General features: G+C 42.7%; 1 protein-coding gene across 2 annotated transcripts in view; it reads left to right on the top strand.

Annotated features, from left to right (window-relative positions):
* LOC117364080 (pantothenate kinase 3-like) overlaps positions 1–24,448 on the top strand; it is a 146,145-nt gene that overhangs the window by 115,757 nt on the left and 5,940 nt on the right. For both annotated transcript variants that reach the window (XM_033952899.1, XM_033952890.1), the window contains one exon: positions 18,463–18,588. In XM_033952899.1, coding sequence (XP_033808790.1) covers positions 18,463–18,588 — 126 coding nt within the window. The remainder of the gene's footprint in view (positions 1–18,462; positions 18,589–24,448) is intronic.

Genomic DNA, 24,448 nt, shown 5'->3' with positions numbered 1-24,448 from the left:
CACTTGTAGATCAGTAAGAGGAGTTTGAACTGTATTTGGAAATGGATTGGGAGCCAGTTAAGTGACTTGAAGAGAGAATTAATGTGAGTATGGCGGCTCTTGGAGAATAGAAGTCGTGCAGTAGAATTTTGAATGGATTGAAGAGGAAAGAGATGGTTGAGTGAAAGACCTGAGAGAAGCAAGTTGCAGTAATCTAAGTGAGAGATGAGTGTGGATAAGGGTTTTGGTAGTTTGCTCGGAAAGGAGAGGTTGGATTTTGGTAATATTATAGAGGAAGAAGCGATGGGCTTTAGTTGTTTGCTGGGTCTGAGCGAAGGCGAGCGATCCCGAGGTTGTAAGCTGACGAGACAGGGAGGATGACAGTGTTGTCCACAGAAATAGAGAATGGGGAGGTGGGTTTAGATGGAAAGATAAGAAGCTCAGTCTTGGCCATATTCAGTTTTAAATGGTGGTGAGACATCTAGCAGTAATGTCAGACAAGCAGGCTGAGACTCTGGCCTGGATTCTTGTAGAGAGAGCTGGTGTGGAGAAGTAGATCAGGGAGTTGTTGGCATAGAGGTGAAACTGAAAACCATGGGATAGAGATCAATGCACCGAAGGAGTGGGTATAGATGGAGAAAAGAGAGGTCCCAAGACAGAGCCTTGAGGTACATCAATTGATAGTGGGATAGCAGAGGAGGAGGATCTACCATTGCATATACTAAAAGAGAGATGGGAAGAAAACCAGGAGAGAACAGAACCCTGGAATCCCAGTAAAGACAGCGTATCAAGGAATAGGTGGTGATCAACAGTATCAAAGGCTGCAGATAAATTGGGAAGGATGAGGATAAAGTAGAGGCTTTTGGATATGGCCAAGAGCAGGTCATTGGAGACTTTAGCAAGGGCAGTTTCTGTGGAATGCAGTGGGTGAAAGCCTGGTTGAAGTGAGTAAAGAATGGCTTGAAAAGGGGGGAAGGAGGGAGATGGGGCAATAGTTGGAGGGGAATGTGGGGTCTAGCAAGGATTTTTGAGCAGAGGTGTAAATACAGCATGTTTGAAGAAATCTGGAACATTTAGAGTGGAGAGTGATGGTTTGAGGAATGACAGTGGGAGAGAGAGTGCTAAGTGGGTAGGAATCGTATCAGAGGAGCAGTTAGTGGGTTTGGAAGAAGAAAGAAAGGGGAGCAGTTTCCTCTTCAGTGACTTCAGAAAAGGTGTCAGGGGTTGAAAGAAGGATGGCAAAATGGACAGCTAGAAGGGGGTGGGGTGAGGTGACCTGGTTGAGAACTCAAGGTGAATCTTCTGAACCTTGTTGTAGAAGAACTTAACCATAGTCTGGGGAGAGAGTAAGGGGAGGGCACTTTGGGTAGAAAAAAATACCTATTCTAGTATGACATACAAGGTGGTGCTGAAAAGTTCTCAGCATAACTAAGAAGGGAATGATGTGGAGCCATGAAACTTACAAGTTATTCTACATATTCGCCCCTAGATTCAACACATTTGGCACATTGTGTCTAAAATTTCTATAACCCTTGCAAAAAATACTCATATCTAGTTACTGAAATACTGCTCTGCTGCTGCAGTCATCTCCGATTCACTTGAAAATTGGAGCAAGATCTGGTGAGTAGGGTGAATGGTCTATGCACTGAAACCCCAACTATGTGAAAACATCCATCATTTTGCCAGCCTTTTGAGCAGATGCATTGTCTTACAAAAACAGAACTCCTTTTCACAGCTTCACTCTCCTTTTTTCTTTCAATGCCTCATTTAATCTAATCTGGTATTTGTGCGTGGCACTATGCCTACAAAGGTTCAAGGCAATTTTACAGTAAGAAAAGGAGAACAGGTTAGCACATTGCTGAAAACCTGGGATAAGCATTACAATACTAGGTTGCACTAGAGGGGAAGTAAAACTTTTGGGATTTCTCCAGGTAGAGATTTCCGTTCCAAGTAGAGAAAGAAGGAAGCACAGCAAGTTACAGTAGTATTCTGCATTAACTGTTTGGTCCCTTGGAAGATAAGTCAGTCATTACAACACCTTCCTGATCCCAAAACACTGTGGCCATGACCTTTCCTGCTTGCTTTTGGGTCTTGAATTTGCTTGGCCTTGGAGAACCTGAGTGCTATCTTTGCATGGACTGTTTTGTCTCAGGATCATAGTGGAATAACCATGTTTCATCAGCAGTAACTAGTCATTCCAAAAAGTTGGCACCAGTTTGTTGAAAATGTTGAAAATCAACTTGAAAGTGTCCACTCAACGTCGTTTTTTATCAGTATTCAAACATTTGGACACCCACTTGGCTGATAGCTTCTTCATACCCAGCTGCTCATGGATTATACACCTAACATGTTTCCTGGATATCTGTAGTGTTTCAGCAATTGTTTTTGCTGATATTCGCTGATCTGCCAAAATCAAGTTATGGATATGGTCAACAGTTTAGGAGTTGACACTGTTTGAGGGGTCTCGGACCTTGCTGCATCTTGAAATCTCCATGCTGAAAGTTTGCACACCACTTCTTCACTGTTGGGGTACGATGGGCATTTGTCACTCAGTGTTTGCATCATACATTCTTTTTGGCGTTAGTAATTTCATGATGGCTCAGAGTTCCACACTTGAAAATTCCACACTTTTCATTGACATGGTTCAATCGATCTGAAACAATGTCAAAACATAGCATTACGATTCAGCAAATTGGCACTTTGAAGAATAAAATAACACTTTTCAGCTACAGTGGCAAAATAACTCAGAATTTAGGAAGTTGTTTGGGCTGAGAAATTTTCAGCATCCCCATGTACCCTTTGTTCCTGAACCTTTTAGTAGTTAACCCAAGAGAGTGACTCGGGAAGAAAGATTCATCCCTGTCCCCTCACCATCCCCGCAATCTAAATTTTCTTCCCTGCATCTCCCCGTTCAAAGCAAAAAGATGATTTTATACAGTTTTATGGGCCTTAAAGCACTGGAAATAAACATTTTAAGCCTATAGTAGGGGGTTTCTAACTTCTATTTTGATTGAAATAACAGTAAAAGTACTAGTTGTGAGGCATGCAGGCCTGGAGACGGGATGGGCACTTCGGTCAGTCAGTTTTGCTAAATTTGTTTTCTTAAAGCCAACTCTTCCTCTATCCCTTTCTAGTTAGCTTGGAGGTCACCCATTAGTAAGAAAGTGCTGCCTGCTTGTCCTGGGATAAAGCACAGTTACTTATCGTAACAGGTGTTATCTAGGGAAAACAGGCAGATATTCTCACAACCCACCCACCTCCCCTGGTTGTCTTCATAGCTGGCTTACCTTAACTGAGGGACCGCGTGCTTATGTCGGGCAGGAAGGCACTTGCGCACGGGCTGATCGCAAACTTTCTAAGCTTAAAGTTATGTTTCACTTTTCAAGTGTCCGTACTGGGGCTCCGTCAGTGACGTCACCCATTAATGAGAATATCTGCCTGCTGTCCCTGGATAAATCCTGTTACGGTAAGTAACTGTGCTAATGGTTTGTTCTGACTGCAGCTGCCAGCGAAGAGAGAAAAGGGGAGCTGAAGTCACCGGAGGGAGGATCAGAAGAGGGTGAGGCAATGGAGTCGTATTGGAGGGGGGGGGAGGGTGGCTCAGGGCAGAAGAGGGGAACCTGCTGGAGTCATGTATCATAAGAACATAAGCATTGCCTCTGCTGGGTCAAACCAGAGGTCCCTCATGCCCAGCAGTCCGCTCACGTGACACAATAATATCTAAGGCACTGGTTCCTGAGGCGTTAAGGAGACAATTGCTTTGGTTTCTTCCAGTAAGAATTGCAGGTCTCAGAGAGCCAGTAAGCTCACTCAAGGGCATAGGAGCCCACTTAGACACAGTAAGCTCACTCAAGGGCATAGGAGCCCACTTAGAATATATCTTTGAAAGCAGCGTGTTAGGTTGACCTTTGATCTCCATTGCATTTCTGCTTTAAAAATATCATTATGGGTCTGAAGGTCAAGAGACCCAGTGCATGATGCAGGAGTCCTGAGAAGTGTTGTGATATATTTTTGCATGCATTGGATAGAGCTTGGGTGCAATCCACAAATCTTGACTGGTCTAGCATGAAAAATAAACAAGGTGAAAGTTAAACTTGCCTATTAATTTCTACCCAGGGAAGCAGTGATGATTAAGAGTGCTTAAATAGTCAAGTTCAGAAAACAATGAGCGAGTTGTTACCTCTTCTGAATATTGCTGAACTGCTCATACACTTGGTGTGAGCCATTATTTCATCTTTGAGTTGATGGCCTGGAGTGTGTTTTGGTGGTTGTTTTTTTTTTTTTTTTTTAAATTTCATGTGGGTTAGTTTAGGTTGTTGTTTTTGAAAGCCTCAAGCCAAAGAAAACAATTGTTTTAGAGAAATGGGCAGAAAAATGGCAGATGAAGTTTAACATAGAAAAATGCAAAGTGATGCACCTGGGTAAGAAAAACAAGGAACATGAATATAAAATGTTATGTGTAACATTGGGCAAGAGCGAACAAGAAAGGGACCTGGGGTACTGATAGAAAGGACCCTGAAGCCGTCAACACAATGCGCAGCGGCAGCAAAGAAAGCAAACAGGATGTTGGGCATGATAAAGAAGGGAATCACAAGTAGATCGGAGGACATCATAATGCCGCTTTACAGAGCAATGGTCAGACCACACTTGGAATACTGTGTCCAACACTGGTCTCCCTACCTAAAGAAGGATATAACCCTGCTGGAGAGGGTGCAAAGACGAGCCACGAAGCTAGTTAAAGGTATCAAGAATTTGAGCTACAAAGAACGCCTCGGAAAACTGGGATTGTTCACCCTCGAGAAGAGAAGACTGCGAGGGGACATGATAGAGACTTTTAAAATACTAAAAGGATTCGACAAAATAGAGCAAGAAACATCGTTATTCACATTGTCTAATGTGACTCGGACAAGAGATCATGGACTGAAGCTGAGGGGCACCAGGCCCAGGACAAATATCAGGAAATTCTGCTTCACACAACGAGTGGTGGATGCTTGGAACGCACTCCCGGAGGAGGTCGTGATGGAGACCACCATTCCGGGATTCAAGGGCAGGTTGGATGCACACCTTCTTGCAAATTACATTGAGGGATACGAGTAAACAAGGTTTCTCAACATGGAACACCTGGCTTGGCCTCCGCGAGTGCGGGTCGCCGGACTGGATGGACCTAGGGTCTAATCCGGCGAAGCCATTCTTATGTTCTTATGATTCCTTAGCATCAAAGTAGAATCCTGAATAGCCAAAAGCTGCGCCAGACTCCAGTAAAAGGGGTAGGGGTAGTAAGTGAGGTGAGCTTTGAGCTGTTTTTTGGGGGGTTTTCTCTCTGTTTCCATCTGTTGGCAGGAAGATGTAAACTATTTTTCTAGACTGGTCTAGCAGGAATAACCTTCTTGAACTACTGGTGTTCCACTGACTTTTATTAAAGGTATCGATAAAAAAATCAAGAGTAACACAGGTAGTATACCTTGCAAATGGAAAATACAAAGAAAATTGGATACCAACAAAATGTTTTGAGTCTGAATCATTTTTATTTCTAATTTACTTTTTTTTTTTTTTTCGCTTTTGTTCTGAATTTTTCTTCTTTTGTTTCTCTATTTTCTACTCCTCTTCTTGCCTTATTCCAGTCTCTGTCCTTTCTTTCCCCTCCCTTCAGCTGTTTTCGTAGTTGGTATCTCCTTGTGTTTGTAGCTATGGCATCTCATTTTCTTCGAGGGCAAGTAGGCATAATGTTCTCACAGGTGAGTGACATCATCCATGGAACCTGGTATGGACACTACCAGGTGCATTGTCTCTTTAAATCTTTAGGCAGTGCTCAAATCACACTTGTGCCAGTGCCTTTCCACCCGACATCAGCTCACAGGACCATCAGTTCTTCATTTTCCACAGAGCTGAGAAGCTGTGTCTTCAATTTTCTCTTCAGTGTTTCAAACTTTTACCATTCTTTTGTGCCTTCCCATTCTTATTTTTCATCATTTTCCTCATAATTTATTATTTTTATCCTGTTCCAGTATTTTCCACAAGTTTGGTTCATTTTTGGCAACTTCACATAAGAAAACTAAGAAGCACAAACATTCTTCCTCTTCTAAGCTTGGAACTGCATCCTCCCAAGTGTCTACTTCCTCAATGCATAGTAAGCATCGATGCATCAGACTATCCAGCTGATGTCTCCTTATAGGGATGCCTCGACATCTAGGTTTCCAATGCCTGATATCCAGTACAGTAGATTGCTTCCATGCTGATGTCTCTTCCAGTATCAGCACAGTCTCTCCAGGGAGAAATCCGGATTATGTTCAGATGATCTTTCAGGGCTAATGTAGATGGTTTTCACAGGCATTAAAGTCTTTCATGCCTGCCTGTACCCAGCCTAAGGATACATCCAAGTATCGATCAAGGATGAAGTCACATACTCCTGCTTGGCACTGAGTATCGAGGTTAGCACAGACCCAACCGACACATTCATTGTCATTGGTAGAGAGGTTATCTCCTGGATCAGACCATTTGACCTACACTTCGATGCACAATCAACTCTTCTCTCACACACACTCCCTGATTCATGTACCAGGGAGTAGTTCGAGGGATCTGACTCTGTTATTTCCAACCATTCAGATGAGGATTTGCCAGAATAAGTAACAGAAGAATCCTATGGTATACCTTCTGATCCTTCTCTTCCACCTTAATGATGCAAGTCTCCTCCATAAGATACATCTTTTACTGGCTTTGTCAGACAGATGGGTCAAGCTTTGCCTATTAAAATGGAAACAGAGGAGGAACCTCGTTCTGAGTTTTTGACCTTCTTGACTATGGCACACCACTAAACAAATGCATTAAAGTACTTTTGCATAAGATCATGAAGGATACTTTTATTTAAGAATTGTGAGAATCCCCTCTCAGTCCAGGTAACTCCTAAAAAGATAGACATAGCATAGAACACAAGTGTGTCCAGGATTTGAATGAAATCAATTTCAACACAATTCATTAGTTGTGGAATCTGTCCTGAAGCATTAATGCAGCTCACAGTCTTACGCTTCTGCTTCTCCAGGCATAGAATCCAGGACATTGGACTCTTGGCAAATACATTTTCCAGTCATCTATGCTCATCAATAGAATTATGGACTACCAATTCTATACGTCCATTTATTTTAAATCCTTACTTAAATCTGAGTTTGAAGAATTCCTCCCTCCAGACAAGCTGACAGTTTCAACAGTTATCTAAGAACTATGATAAAATATATGGCTAGAGGAATTTTCAATGCATTTGATGTTTCTCCTCAAGTATCTGTGGTTGCAATTGCAATGTGCCATTCTACATGGCTTAGAAACATAGAAACATAGAAGATGACGGCAGATAAGGGCCATAGCCCATCAGTTCTGCCCACTCTACTGACCCACCCCCAAGTCTATTATCCTAGGGATCCCTTGGCTTAACCCTCTAAGGGATCCCACATGGGCATCCCATTTGTTCTTAAATTCTTGCACGCTGTTTGCCTCGATCACCTGCACCGGGAGCTCGTTCCAAGGATCAACCACTCTCACGGTGAAGAAATATTTCCTGGTGTCGCCATGAAATTTCCCGCCCCTGAGTTTGTGCGGATGTCCTCTTGTGGCTGAGGGTCCTTTGAGAAAGAGAATCTTTTCTTCCATCTCGATAAGGACGGTAATATACTTAAACATCTCGATCATGTCTCCTCTCTCCCTACGTTTCTCGAGTGAGTACAGCTGTAAATTTTTCAGCCTTTCCTCGTACGATAGATCCTTGAGCCCCGAGACCATCCTGGTGGCCATCCGTTGCACCGACTCTACTCTCAGCACATCTTTTTGGTAGTGTGGCCTCCAGAATTGCACACAGTATTCCAAATGAGGTCTTACCATGGTTCTGTATAATGGCATTATGACTTCAGGCTTCCGGCTGACAAAACTCCTGCGGATGCAACCTAACAACTGTCTTGCCTTAGATGAAGCCTTCTCCACATGATCAGCAGTTTTCATGTCTGCGCTGATGATCACTCCCAAGTCTCATTCTGTTGAAGTTCTAGCTAAGGTCTCACCATTCAAGGTGTAAGTTCTGCACAGATTTCTGCTGCTAAGGTGCATGATCTTGCATTTCTTAGCGTTGAAGCCCAGCTGCCAGGTCAAGGACCAAAGCTCCAACAAATGTAGGTCCTGTGTCATACTATCGGGTGAATTGCCATCTCTCACTATATTGCATAGTTTGGCGTCGTCAGCGAATAACGTTATCTTACCTTGAAGCCCCTGAGTTAGGTCCACTATGAATATGTTGAAAAGGAGCGGGCCCAAGACTGAGCCCTGCGGTACTCCACTGGTCACCTCCGATGTTTTAGAGGGTACCGTTAACTACCACCCTCTGAAGTCTGCCACTCAACCAGTCATTGACCCATGTAGTTAGTGCTTCTCCCAGCCCCATTGATTTCATCTTGCTCAGCAGCCTGCGATGTGGGACACTATCGAAAGCTTTGTTGAAGTCTAGGTATACGACGTCCACGGATTCTCCCAAGTCTATCTGTTTTGTTACCCAGTCAAAGAAGCTGATGAGATTGGATTGGCAGGACCTACCCTTGGTGAATCCGTGTTGACTGGGATCCCGTAGATTCTCCTCATCCAAGATTGCGTCTAATTTACATTTGATTAGTGTTTCCATGAGTTTGCATACTATTGATGTGAGATTCACCGGTCTGTAGTTTGCAGCCTCTGCCCTGCAACCCTTTTTGTGCAGTGGAACGACATTAGCTGTTTTCCAGTCTATGGGGACTCTCCCCGAACTTAGGGAGAGATTGAAGAGTCCTGATAGCGGTTCTGCTAGGACATCACGCAGCTCACTGTGCACCCTGGGGTGTAGATTGTCCAGTCCCATGGCTTTGTTCACCTTGAGTCTTGCCAGTTCATAGTAGACGTCGCCAGGTGTGAACTCAAAATTCTGAAGCGGGTCTTCCACGCTGGGCCTTGCCTGCAACTGCGGACCGTGCCCCAGTGCCTCGCAGGTGAAGACCGAGCAGAAGTATTCATTCAGTAGTTCTGCTTTATCGGAATCTGATTCTGTGCAGTTCCCATCTGGTTTTCTAAGGCGTACTATCCCGTCTGTGTTCTTTTTCCTATCACTAATATACCTGAAGAATGATTTGTCCCCTTTCTTCATGTTCTTTGCCAGAGTCTCTTCCACTTGAAGTTTGGCCTCCCTGACTGCCGTTTTGACTTGCTGTAGACCTCGCCCTATGTTCTAGTTTAGCTTCTCTAGTCTCCGTTCGTATGTAGGAAATAAATGCTTTTTTCTTCTCCTTGACGAGGTGCAAGATTTCTGCGGAGTACCATTGGGGTTTGTTGTTTCTCCGCTGTTTGTGAGCTGATTTAATGTAGAGGCTTGTCGCTTCATGTATGGTAGATTTCAGGGATGCAAAACACAAATAAACAGATAGAGGAACCAGTTCAAAAAATACTTTCCACTTTCAACGGTGCTCAGAATCCAAGATGGAATGTAAGAACTCAGAGTGGGGGATTAACCCCTACCAGAACTCTTGTGGTATCTATCATTGCACCATGACTGCTGTGAAAAGTTGTTTTGAAACATTGAAAAATAAGTGATACTTTGTAACTTGCACACTTTCAAATTGCTTATAATGTATGAATGATTCAAAGGTTAAGTAACTTAGCTGAAGATTGCTGCTAGCGTTAGTTTGGCTGGGTCCTGACGCGTTTCGCCTAACTGGCTTCCTCAGAGAACCCGCATACAATCTTGCATATTGTTATTTATCCTGGTTTGAAATCAGTGAAATTTTCTTTTCCTGTGACATTTCACTGATTTCAAACCAGGATAAATAACAATATGCAAGATTGTATGCGGGTTCTCTGAGGAAGCCAGTTAGGCGAAACGCGTCAGGACCCAGCCAAACTAACGCTAGCAGCAATCTTCAGCTAAGTTACTTAACCTTTGAATCATTCATACATTATAAGCAATTTGAAAGTGTGCAAGTTACAAAGTATCACTTATTTTTCAATGTTTCAAAACAACTTTTCACAGCAGTCATGGTGCAATGATAGATACCACAAGAGTTCTGGTAGGGGTTAATCCCCCACTCTGAGTTCTTACATTCCATCTTGGATTCTGAGCACCGTTGAAAGTGGAAAGTATTTTTTGAACTGGTTCCTCTATCTGTTTATTTGTGATTCTGTTTTTTGGAACTAGGCTTTTTTGATCTAACCCAGTCATTTATATTGAGATTTCAGGGATGACCACATAACTTCCACATCATCGGTCGTAGCTTGGTTCTGCAGTGTCCGCTGGATAAAATCTCCCATGCGTTTGAAGTCAGTGCCTCGGAAGTTGAGTACTTTTATTTTCATGTTTGATCTAGGGAAACCTTTCCTGAGGTAGAACCACACCATGTTGTGGTTGCTGGAGGCTAGCGTATCTCCTACCGAGACCTTCGAGACGCTATCCCCGTTGGTGAGTACCAGGACCAGGATCGCCTGGGCCCTAGTGGATTCCAATCTGGAAACTTCAGTTCAAGAACACCTTTTGAATTTTCCTTGTAAGGGAAATGACCTGTTTGGGGATAAAATTGAAGAGGTTGTAGATAAGATCAAAAAACATACAGACAACTGTGACTACTTTATCTAAGCCACAAACCACTCAGTTGTCTTCATTGTCTACAAGATATTTGGCTTTATCCAGATGTTCATATTACTATAACAACAAACTACCATCTTCCTCATCTCTTAGGCCTGCTGCTCAACAACCCTGTGCAAGGCAACAAAGGACACAGAAATCACAACCTCAATCTCAGTTCAAAAAGCAGATGTCCTTTTGATTCCTTTCTAGAGAGCATTGCCAACATTTCCCTGCCTTTTCCTTCCAATCTCCCCAATGGAGGCAGACTAATCTACTTTCATCATTGCTGCCCGAAAACCTCTAAACCATCCACTAAAAGTCTGCTTTCATTTCCCTCAAGGAGACTATCACTATCCTTCACTAAGAGTTCTCGGCCCTTCTCAAGCTAAATGCAATAGATCCCGCAGGAAAGAGACTGGGGATGCTACTTAATTCCAAAAAAGACTAGAGGCCTTCGACCTATGCTAGACCTCCAGGTCCTAAACAAATACTTGCTGAAGGAGAAGTTTCACATGGTCTCTTGGGAGCCTTTCTATCTCAACTGGAAAAAGGTGATTGGCTTACACTCGCATATTCATCCTACCTATTCATAGAAAGTATCTTCACTTTCACATTGGATCTCAACAATTCCAATACAAAATCTTGCCCTTTGGACTGGTTTCATCCTCTCGTGTCTTCATGAAATGCTTAGTGGTAGTGGTGACAGATTTTTGCACTTTGGGGTTTTACGTATTTCCCTACTTGGATGGATGGCTCATCAAGGCTTCTTCATCGCAAACAGTTCAGTATGTCATCAACTCAACAATTTGTCTCCTGGAGCTGCTTGGGTTTGCCATCAGCTACCAAAAATCATATCTACACCCTTCTCAGGCACTAGAGTTCATAGGCGCTCTCTTGGATACTATACAGGGTCGAGTTTTCCACCAAAGTAGAGTTGGCAATCTCATTCACCTGTGTTGAGCAGTCTCCACCCTTGAACGCACTTCCACACATCAGATGTTAAGACATCTCGGTCACATGGCATCCATGGTACACATCATTCCATTTGCACGTCTTCACCTTAGAGTCCCATAATGGACCCTATTGACCCAGTGATCTCAAGTCACGGTACATCTATCTGCTCCAATCCAAGTTACCTCAGGCTTCCATCACTCTCTCTAATGGTAGATGGTTCTTTGCAGTCTCACTCTAGGTCATCCCTTTTAGCCCCTTCCCCCACCATGAAAAGCTTCTAACCGATTTTTGATGTTAGGATGGGGTGCTAATCTAAATCACCTACACACTCAAGGTTAAACTCCACACTCAACCCAATACTTGTTGAATGGACCAATACTTTTTAAATGGACATTCAGAATCCACCTTTTCTAATAGAACTGGTGGTGTTAAGTGGTACTCTTCATCATTCCATCATTCTAATAGGCTTATTAACCTTTTTTAAAAAAACTTTTTGTTATTTATTATAAATTAGAATAACTTATCTTTTATCTTTTACAATTCCTTATCGGTTCCCCTTCCTGACGCGTTTCACATTTCTTTTTCAAGGTCGGGGGAACAAAAGTTAAGAGTAAACTTTTTCCATTTCACTACTGCTGCTCGCTATCAAAAAAAGTTTACTCTTAACTTTTGTTCCCCCGACCTTGAAAAAGAAATGCGAAACGCGTTGGGAAGGGGAACCGATAAGGAATTGTAAAAGATAAAAGATAAGTTATTCTAATTTATAATAAATAACAAAAAGTTTTTAAAAAAAGGTTAATAAGCCTATTAGAATGATGGAATGATGAAGAGTACCACTTAACACCACCAGTTCTATTAGAAAAGGTGGATTCTGAATGTCCATTTAAAAAGTATTGGTCCATTCAACAAGTATTGGGTTGAGTGTGGAGTTTAATGTGGGGAAGATTTATTACTTGAATGGTGAGTCAGCTAAGTGTGATAGAACTACACACTCAAGGAGCATGGTCTCACCATGAACAAACTCTCCTTGTTAGTCTTCTAGAGTGATGGGCAACTCTCTCAAAACATTCTAAAACTTATCACCTCCGCTAAGTAGTCCTTGTCGGTACAGGCAATCAAGTTGCCGTGTTCTATCTGAACAAAAAAGGAAACACAGGATCTCATCCCCTTCGCAAAGAAGCCACGATGAAAACTATACCACAAAAATATCAAGCTATCCTACTGATTACCCTACTCCTAACTAACCAGAAGATAACAGCAAACAACATCTCACCCATAACAACCATATCTTACTCCAAGGGAACCACCCAACCTACCAGATGACTCTTGTAGCGTGGCCGGTGCCCGTAAATCAGTGTGACTCCGGTCGACGCTCAAGACAGCGCTACTCCGGCGTGTTTCCCATAAAGGAAGGAAGTCCTGCTGGTCACTGTTCAATATCAATATGGATAAAGATTCCAAAAGAGTCAATTTAAAGTTCATTAAGTCTCACTTTATTGTGGTGATACACTGGATGGGAGACTTCAGGTCAGTCTTTTCTCCAAGCAACAAAATAAATAAATCCAAAACAAAAATAGAGCTGACAAAAAAACTCCTGTCTAAGCTCTCACCTTCCTGCAGGTAATCCAGGTAGGTAAAACAAACAGTTCTGAATATCGCTGCCCTCAGCACCAGGCAGTTACTTCATAATGCTAGTATCCCTTTCATGCAATGCTGTGTCCAAGCCCCAGAATAAGGCAGGCTTGGCCCCAACCAACTTAACAGGAGTTGGTGGGGGAGGGGAGTAGCTGAAACCACCATATATTTTCTGTTACACAGAATGCCACAAATGACCCCACAATCCCAACCAGGATGTCAAGTGGCTTCTCCCCAATTACTACTCCCTCACAGTCCCACACTTTGTAAGAACTCAAAAATGTGAACTTAACTAGAGCAGAACCATTAAGTTCAAGGAGAAAAAAAAACGTGTTTTTTTTTCTTCCTGCATTAACCCAGCAGTGCAGCACAATTCTCACTTCTCTCCCATGGAAACACATTCACTGAGCAGCAAACAACAATGGAATCACACTTAGGCATATAACAAACTACTCAGACCTGCCACTTAACTCTCCTCCATAGGAATATCTTCAGGCAAGCTGGTAGGCTCAAGGCAGTCCATTCGTTCTGGTAGTGCTGGCTGGCTGGCAACAGGGTCAGTAGCTGTCTCCACCATTTCTATGTCCTGAGACTCAGGAGAACAGTCTTGTGAGACCCCTTCCTGGGCTAACCCAGGGTAAACTGCTTGTCTCCTCCTCAGAGCAGCCTCTAATACGTTGAGGCGAACACGCCCTGTTCTCTGAGGGGGAGGGCCCACCTGCACCTTCTGCCTAGCTCTCTTAGGATTTTTAATTATCTCCTGCAGCTGGGAGTTAGCAGTGGGAGTAGAGTTCCTCAGAGGCTGTTCCAGGCTGTTATCTCCAAAGTCTTCTACTCCCTGGAGATCAGCTATCTCAGAATTAAAGGGAAATGTAGGTTTTTCCCTATTCCTGGTCACAACCCTATCCCCGTGGTTGGCTCTTTGTATGGCTGGGCCAGGACTAGCTAAGGGCACGTCTGGCACAAGCCGAGCTTTAGGGCTAGGATTGTGACACTCTCAACAGATAATATCACAAACTATCAGACCTACACCTACCAATCCACCACACATACTACAAGAAGACCGACCAACCCTTGCAAGACCAAAATGCAACCACGCCTAAGATCACTCATCTATCCCAAAATAACTCGGTTCACACAAACAGCTTATACCACTCTCACTTGCGCATATGTGAATATCAGATCCATAGGCCCCAAGACAGAATACATAAAGACCTGGTTAAAAGAAGAAAACATAGATTGCCTTTTCCTCACAGAAACCTGGCTTACCTCAGATTCAGACCCCAGAATAATGGAAGTATGCCCAAAGGGATACAAAATAATAGTGGTCTGCAGAGAAAACAAAAGAGGAGGAGGTATTGCCATAATAGCTAAAACCACCTTAGACCTAAAAATACAAGACAAAACAACCACCCCATAATACATGGATCTACTAGCCTGTTAACTCTCAAGCACATCACTTAAAAGAACACTAACATGCATGCTCTGCTATATAACTCCAGGAAACTGGAACACAGTAAAACCAATGTTCGAAGATTTCATTTACCAAAACTCACTAACAACAACATACAACTTAATACTAGGAGACCTTAACCTACACCTCGATAACCAATCCCACAAACAAGTAGAAAACTTACTAGCATACCTCGAGGCCCTAACAAACAAGATGCTAGACCCACAAACCGCTCATGAAAAAGGACACCAACTCGACATTGCAGCATGCATGTCCCAACAGCCCACTCAGCCAGAAATATCCACATCAAACGGATACTTGTATCGATCCATATGGTCAGACCATTATACGTACTCCTTCAAAATCAGCTGGACCAAAAACAAAAGCAAACCAATTACACAAAAAATAACTTACAATTCATGCCCACATGTTGACCCCACCAAATTCTGGACAAAGACAGACGCAATAATCCAAGACTACAACCCCAAAGACTTCATCCCACAATGGAACATCCTAAGTACAGCAACCCTAGATGAAATAATCCCAGAGCAATCAAAAACAAGAATACATAGAAAATCCAAGAAATGGTTCGACAATGAACTACTCCAACTCAAAAGAAAATACAACTGGAAAGAAAATGGAGAAAAAGTAGCCAAGATTGCACAAAAGCAGCATGGAAAATACTTCACCAAAATTACAAACAAAAGCTGAAAGAAAAAAGAAAGACATACTACACAAAGTAAATAGGAGAAGGATCCCAAGACACAAAAAAGATATTCCAGTTACTAAAAGAACTCACAGACACCTCACCATATCTGACCACTAATAACTCCCCCCCTCCTCAGCAATCGCGTTAGCCACATTCTTCAAAAATAAGTTTGCTAAGATCAGAGCCATGTTCAATGATACACCTACTAATCTAGAAGAAATCTCAACCTCTACCACATAAAAAGAATCGATAGCAGCAGACAGAACCTGGTCCCACTTCTCATCTATACAATGGTCAGATTTCAACAAACTATATAACAAATACAGTCATGCAGCCTGCGAACTTAACTATTGCCCACCATACCTACTGAAAATCTCCAGTACACTATTCCGCACTCTGCTCCTACAATGGATACAAACCCTACTCACCGACGGCCTTTTCCCACAAAACCTCAGTGAAATCATCATAACTCCAATCCTAAAAGACCCCAAGAGAGCAACAGACCAACCATCTAACTATAGACCTATAGCCTCAAACCCACTATACGTCAAGCTAATGGAAGGCCTAGTAGCTAAAGCCCTAAACATATACCTAGATCACCACAACTTACTCCACCCAACGCAATCCAGATTCAGAACCAACTACAGCACAGAGACCCTACTAGGAACTCTCATGGACATCGCGAGACAACACCTCTGCACTGGAAAAAAATGATAATAATACAACTAGACCTCTCTGCAGCCTTTGATCTAGTAGACCACGACATACTCATACAAACTCTAGATGCAATAGGAATTACAGGAAAAGTTCTAACATGGTTTAAAGGATTCCTACAATCCAGAACTTATAGAGTCAAAACAAACAAAGAAAAATCGGAGCCTTGGTCCAACCCATGTGGAGTACCACAAGGATCTCCCCTATCTCCCACACTTTTCAACTTATACATTGCCTCCCTAAGCTCCGATCTAGATAAACTAGGCATTACCTATTACAGCTACGCAGATGACATCACCATACTCCTCCCCTTCGACCAACTTGAACCATCCATGATAGGCACAATACACGGAACACTTGAAACAGTAGCAACATGGATGAAAGAACACAAACTAAAACTTAACCCGGACAAAACAAACTTCATCCTTCTTGATAAAAATAGAAATTAACTCGATCTCATACCCCATTCAACCCACACTAAAACTCCTCGGAGTGCTGATAGACAGAGGCTGTACAATGCAACCACAAATCAATAAAATAATAAAAACTGCATTCACCACTATGAGAAACCTTAGACAAGTCCGAAAATTCTTCGAAAGAAAACAATTCCAATCACTAATCCTAGGCCTAATAGACTACTGCAACATACTATATCTCCCCTGCCCAACAACAAAGATGAAACAACTCCAAACAATACAAAACACAGCCCTAAGACTTATCTACTCTTTGAAAAAATACGACCACATCACGGAGGCCTACCACAACTCACACTGGCTCCCAATACAAGCCAGAATACACTTCAAATTCCTTTGCCTACTATTCAAAGCTATAAACGGAAACAGCCCTTCCTACTGGAAAAATCGACTAACTCATTCCACCTTAATCAGACACAGGAGAACCCACACGATATTCACGCACCCGCCAACCAAAAATGTCACCCACATGTGAGAATATATGCCTGTTATCCTTGGAGAATACCTGCTACAGGTAAGTAAGTATCTTTGCTGTCTGCGTGATCCAGCAACAGGAACTAAGGGCTAGATTCACTAAAGATAGCGATTCAATTGCTGTTGGCCAATTCCTGGCTGATTTTTAAACAGTGATTGATTCACTATCTAGTTTGCATGCAGATGATTTGCATGGAGGTGCAAATCATTTGCATGCAAACTCCCCGACTCAATCGGTGAGCGATTGAGTCGGGGCAGCCCTGACAGCAGCCTCCTGTCAGCGGCTTTTTTTAATTTTTTTTTTTTTTTTTTTAAATGGGCCAGATATTTTGTGTGTATTACACATGCAAAATATCTGGCCACTAAAAAAAAAAAAAAAAAGCGCCTCCCCCCCACCCCCCCCGGACAAATGTGACCGAACCCCCCGAAGAAAAAGGCAGGAGGAATTTCCACTTCCTCCTGCCTGCAAATACCTCCCCCACCCCCCAAAAAACCCAGCAGAAGGCATGGCCACTCCCTCTTGCCACTGACCCCGGACCCCCGCTCCCCAACCACCTCTCTCCTCCATGTACCTCAAAAAGTTGGGAGCAGAAGGGGGTGCTCATTCCTTCCTCCGTAGGCCTCCTGCGCTGCAATGTGGGCCTTAGGCCCCGCCCCAGTGTACCATGTGATGCACGGGGAGGGGCCTAAGGCCCTGATTGGCTCAGGCACCAAGGACCCTTCCCTTGGGAAGGGGCCTGAGGCGCCTGAACCAATAAGGGACTTCCTTGGGAAATAGCCCTCCTGTCTTTTTCTTGGGAGGGGGGGAATTTGACAGGTCTGCCTGTCTTTTCATTTTTTTTTTTTTAATGGGGCAGATATTTTGCGTGTGTGACACATGCAAAATATCTGTGCCATGGAAAAAAAAAAGACAGTCAGACCTGCCAAAAAACCAGTAGACCTGTCGTTAACACAGTTACCGACAGGTCTGCAGCAGTCAGATTTTAAGATAGTAAAATCCGATTCAGAATAGCCAAGCAATTGTTAGTGAATCAATCATTTGACTATTTTGCAAGGGATTTTACTAATTTGCATAGGTTGGATCGGATCGTTAAGTGTACGGTTTGCCGTTTAGTGAATCAGGTCGGGGTTGAGGAACAGGATTGGAAGGTTTAGTGAATCTAGACCTAAGTGTTTTTAGGTTTCTTGCTGTCTTCATTCCCAGTGAGACCACTAATACAGGTGGCGCTTTATTCTGGTTTGTCTGTTGTACTTTGCTACATTTTAATTTTATCACATTAGCACAGAAAAATATTTATTCAGTTGATAGTTAATTTGACAAAAGCTGTCCTAGGTCACAAAATAATCTAATTTAAAGGGTGCATATATAAAAATATTGAGTTATCCAATTGCAATGATATGTTGAGTTCATGAAATCAGTATAAAGAGTCTGACACATTCTTTTTCTCTTCAGAATATTAACAAGGTAGTGTTTGTTGGTAACTTCTTGAGGATCAATACTGTCTCCATGAAGCTTCTGGCTTATGCTTTGGAGTATTGGTCCAAAGGGCAGCTGAAGGCACTATTCCTGGAACATGAGGTAAAATGGCTTAAAATAGGGTTTATTTCTTTACTTTTGCTCCATTTGTATTTCAAGTAAAGTTAGCAGTTGTAATGACTGTAGTATTTTGAAGTAAATGCTGCTTATTTTACCTCATTGGAATCACTACGAGATGGCATTGTATCTTCCAAAACAGACTATTTTTTATTGTTAGTATAAAGACTTACAAAATTACAGCAGCAAAGACATAGCAGAAAGAAATATATTGTCAGTTCAGAATATGCAATGGAGAGTAGAACTTATACCCATATGCTGAGCAGGGGGCTAGCATGTCCCTGCTGGCATACCCAAGTGAATTTCTCTCTGGTTTTACCTGTGATGCGTGGATTGTTATATAGAGAAATTCTTCCTTTGTTTCAAAAAGCAGATCCCCGAACTCTGGTCATGTACTTCCCTATTGGTACAAAAATGTATACCTAACTATTCCTCCCAGTCCATGCCTCTCTCACTTCTCGCCCCCCAGGAGGGGGGCCCAAGCAGAAACAGCGAATTCTTTGTGAACTTTCTTCCTCCAGTTCTGAGATCCTTATCACCTTGCAGATGCTAATTTGTGGTTTTACAATTCTGTGCATCTTCAGGATGGCGTCCTTGTAGATAGTCTTATGCAGAAAGTTGGCAAGGGTGACCTCCAGTACCCCAGCTGTGCTTGGTTCCCGTAACTTGCTTCAGAGACAGGCCAGCCTGGGTAAGAGTTCTGTCTTGGTATCAGGCTTCTACGTCTCTTACTCCCCTGTCATCCTGCAGGGAATGTTGCTTGTTATAAATGTTTTATGGCTTTCCAGGGTGCCTGGCATATGTGAAGTCATACAGCACTGATAACAGTTCAGCAGAACCTTGGAGAAGTATCCTCCCAGCAGGGAATGGAGACAGGAACTTTGCAGCACAAAGTCCAGCTGGGTTAGCATTTCAAAGGATACATGTGTTCACAGACTGCAAGGTACAGGCTGGGCAAGGCTATGGGAAAATATATGTTAAAAATGTCTGTAGTGTCCAGCATACACAAGTGAGGCCAGTATGTCCAGTTTATCCATCTGTATGTCCAGGTTATCCATCTCAATTTCTAAACCAAAGTGACTTAAAATGTATTTTGGTCTTCTTTCTTTGTAGTACTCAGTATTTGATGGAGAACAATTGTAAAGCTATTGGAAAGAACCTTATTTTAGTTTTTCCAAAACATCAGTTTGTTTTTGTCCTATTAAAGTATCACTACATTATTTGTTAGTGCACACAGTTTCCAAGAGAAAGGAATTTAAGTTGTGTAGTCTACAATGTTGTATAAACACAAAAGGACAAGAAATGATACCTTACCCAGAAAGGCAGTGTTTGGATGAAATATGGTGGTAAAGTGGAGATGAATTGTGATGATTGCAGAGCTGAGTAGAAGAAATTAATTTCTCATAAAGGGCATTGCATAGTTATATTTTGAAGTGGAATTTAAAAGTATAGAGAAAACTTTCAAGAAGAAGGTATTCTAGAGGTAAAAACTGTCTGGAATGAACTGTAAATAATGCAGCATAAGTGGAGAGGAGAGAAGGCTTTTCAATTCTGAATTGAATATGGAAGAAGATAAAGTAGATATGAATGTGATAACACATTAGAATTCGTTATTTACCATAGTTCCCAATTTTATGCAGTGGGGCCAATGATACCCTTTTACTAAGCTGATGTCAGGTGCAAAGGTGCACTTAAAACAAGATAACTAAAGCATTCTGCATTAATTAGATTTACCATCTGCATGCACTGAATGCACATTTAAAAAAAACAAAAAAAAACTTTTTAAGGGGACTAGGGAATGGGTGGAGAGTGGTCATGGAAAAAGTAACCAGTTAGTGTGTGCATATTAACGCATATGCTGTTACAGCAAGATTAATGTGGGAACACTTACCACCTCCTAAATAGGAGGCAGTAAGTGTTCCCATGTTAACTTTTTTTCTTATTGGTTGTAACATTAGTGCACAGCCAGAAATGAAACAAATAGAAAATAGCAATTTTACAGCCACACAAGATATGGGCTTAGCTCTCACAAAAGACAAGGGGTCACTGAAAAGTTCTCAACCCAACCAACAAAGTTAGGGCAGTCTCCATCAAGGTCTGTAAACTTAGTCCAGCTATTTTCCACTTTTATTTTTTGTTCCCTCAGAAAAATATGAAATGAAAAAGTGGAAATTGATGGAGACTGCCCCCCAACTTTGTTGGTTGAGTTGAGAACTTTTCAGTGACCCCTCGTAAGGGCACAATAAGCCTTTAGCACAGCTTAGTAAATGAGTCCCAATGTATATTAATGTGGTTAGCATATTCTATTGTGATAGTATACTTCAGTAACTTTAGCCCATAATCTATGTTCACTGAGGACAAGCAGGCATAATATTCTTACATGTGGGTGACAACATTCACAGAGCCCAGTGCAGACACTGCCAAGTTACTGTCACTTTAAATCTTTGTTACAGTGTCCCCACTACGCATGTGCAAGTGCCTTCCTGCCTGATGTTGACACATGGACCATCAGTCTTTAGTTTTCCGTGTAGCTGAGAACCTGCTGAACTCGGGAATCACCTAGACCAGTGGTCTCAAACTCGCGGCCCGCCAGGTACTATTTTGAAGCCCTCGGTATACCACTATCCTGGAACGTTGCTCACCTCACAGCTATAACCTCACACAAGCGCTTTCCTGCATCTGTATGCGATTATGAGGTGAAGTGGAGAGGACAATCGCTTACAGATGTAGGAAAGCGCTTGCATGAGGTTACAGCAATGAGGCGTGCAACGTTCCAATAAGCAGTGCAGCTTGTTCATGTGTACATAATCTCATGAACTCTTGAGAAATTTGGCACCTTTCCTGGCGGTGACTGCTTGATGTAAGATGGCGGTTATGTCCAGTGCTAGAGGTGAGAGCTGAAGGCGGTTGCGGACACCACTGGACACTTAAGACACAAGTTTTCAAAGCACAAGTCGGATATTGATTCTCCCCTGTACAAAAAAGCCTAGAGGACTACACCAAAATCTTGTCTCTTGCAGTTGATACTTTAGAATCTAAATCATAATTTTGCATGAGGTAAAACTCTTTATAGTTTATAAATCTTTCCTTAATTGCTTCTGATAATTTCAGCTATACACAGCTGAAAGCAGTGCAACATGCAGAAAGTGGAAAAACTATCTAAACTTAACTTTCACTTTCTTTCTTTCTCTTTCTCTCCTTGGCCACTTTTTGTCTGTCTGTCTGTCTTTTTCTTTGTTTCTTTCTTTCTGTCTCTCATTCCTCGGCTGTCCACCACCACCCCTTGCCTGCTCCCCCTGTCCAGCAGTAGCCCTTCTCCCTTCCTTGTACTTCCCCCGTCTCCAGCAGCACCCCTTCCCTGCTCCCCATGTACAGCAGTAGGCCTTCTCCCTTCCTTTTACCTCCCCCCTTCCAGCATGGGACACCTTGCAGCAGCCGCACAATACCCTCCAGCTGTTCCTCTATGCGCCAGTTATCAGGAATGAAACTGCCACCACCACTGAAATCCCTGCACGTGCCGCCAACCGGCGCATGCGCCTCAAGCCACTGCGAGCCGCAAATAGAATACGGCCATGGAAGGACACAGCATGCTGTCAGGGATCAAAGTCTCCTAAGTTCGCATGCGCGCTTAGTGTTTTATTATAGAGGATAGAATGATCCTGGCAGCTAGGGAGTCCCACATGTGAGAATATAATGCCTGCTTGTCCTTGGAGAAAACAAAGATACTTAACCTATAGCAGATGTTCTCCAAGGACAGCAGGCTCTGTACTGATGGCCCTGTGCTTCGGGCGGGAAGACACCTGCACATGTACGGTGGGGCGCACTGCCTCAAGGATTTAGAGTGACAGTACATTTGCTAATATTTTTTATAAAATAACTATTTATACTTCATAGCACATTTGTTTTCATTTTTTATGTATTAATAAAATACTTGTCTTAAAAATACAGTATAATACGAGGGTCATTTCATAAATAATGCACACTATTTTAAAAAAAAATTTACATGTTTTACTTTTTTACAAGTATTTCTTTACAATCCTTTGATATAGTCTCCCTGCTTTGCAATGACCGAGTCCCAACTTCCAGGAAGCTTTATTATTCCATCCAAGACACCATTTTAGTTCAGTTGCCAAATAGTACCGGCAGAAAAAAGCTCTTCCAGAGATGCAAAACTATGTCCACGCATATGTTGTTTCAACTTTGGAAAAAGGTCGAAGTCTAATGGACTCACGTCTGGACTGTAGGGAGCATGAGGTAACACCTCCCAGCTGTATTCATGTAGTTTCAATGACGAGTGGAGAGCTCCATCTTCCCCACGACAAAAAAATGTTGATGAGCTAAATCAAAAGTCAAATAAATGATGGTTTTTGCTTATGATCATGAAGTCATCATCGTCACAGACAAAGTTCCATGTGGAAAAAGTGTCACAGCAGTGTATTATTGTGATTTTTTGCAAAAAATGCACAAAACCCAACCTCAATTGCTCTTGGCTGAGCCAATCATTCTTTTTTTTACAATTATATTTATTAGCATTTGCAAAAGGGAACATACAACCAAGGGGGAATCAAATAGGAACAGTGCAAAACAATCAAGTGTCACAACAAGAGACAGAATATGCCATCAATAAGACAGAGAACAATAAACCCTGAGTTAGATGCCCATCACAATTGACATTTTAGGTATGAAGAAACCCCCATCTATACACAACCAAGCCACAGTCAACCATCAAGTCACAACAAGCACCCACCATGTACTCAGTCACTCATACCCCCCATACAACCATATATCTACCTAGGGTAGGAGCGGCACCAGCCCCTAAAGGGGTCAGTACATAAGAGCTGTAGTAGCATCCTCATTGCCAGAACACAGGAACAAGGCCCTCCACCAAAGAGCTAAGTAACACCGGTATACTAGGTGCCCAGACTTAGGTCTGCGCTGTACTTCATAGCGGCCTACCTCAGCCATGTAGAGAACTTTCCACTGAGACAACGTGAACCCCTGCTCAAGCAAACCACGCTGATCCCCTAGTAGCAATAAACCATAATCCCAGGGTACAGCACATTGAACAAGGTGCTCCAAAAATGGAAGGGCTTGCAGCCACAGTTCGGAGGCAGGACATTCCAAAATATGGTGGGTGAGAGAACTCAAGGAGTGGTGATATTTAGTGCAAATCTCCTCCTCCCACAGGCCCATATGTGCCCCCTGCATGCTGGAGATATAAGCTCAGTGCAGTATTTTAAACTGCATCTCCTGAAAATCCATGGAGCACCCCAAGGTGTGCACATTGGCAAAAAGATCAAGAAATGTCTTCCGATCATAGGTGATATCAAGGTCTGATTGCCACTGTGAAGCCAATCTATCAATGGAGCCCAAGGCCAAAGCGTTCTTCAAAATTCGGTACCAGATGGCTAACTTCAATTTGGGAGTCACCTGAAAAAATTGGGTACCACAGGGGACCACAGAGCCAAGCATCCCCTCATCTGTGACCAAGGAACTGGTAGTAATGTCGGGCTTGAAGTTAAGCCCAGAAATGGGTGTGGGTCAGGTGCCAATGAGACTGTAGCTGGGCAAATGTAGGAAACTGGCTACACCTCACAGTGATAAGATCCTGAAGGGATCTGCACCCTCTCTGCTTCCACTGCTGAAACTAAATTGATATTACCGCCAACGCCACCACCAGCGCCATGCACGACGCAAGGGTTGTAAAAAAGCAAATTTAGGCCCCTCTCCCAGGATTGCCGTCTTCGGTGCATGAAGGAACAGAACTGAGTGAGGGGAACAACAGGACTCCACCCATCACCGAGGAGAATACTTATAACAACCCGACCAGCCTTCTTGAATAAAC

This window comes from Geotrypetes seraphini, chromosome 1 (genome assembly GCF_902459505.1).
Source record: "Geotrypetes seraphini chromosome 1, aGeoSer1.1, whole genome shotgun sequence".
Taxonomy (NCBI): Eukaryota; Metazoa; Chordata; class Amphibia; order Gymnophiona; family Dermophiidae; genus Geotrypetes; species Geotrypetes seraphini.
This window is presented reverse-complemented; position numbering and strand designations above follow the sequence as displayed.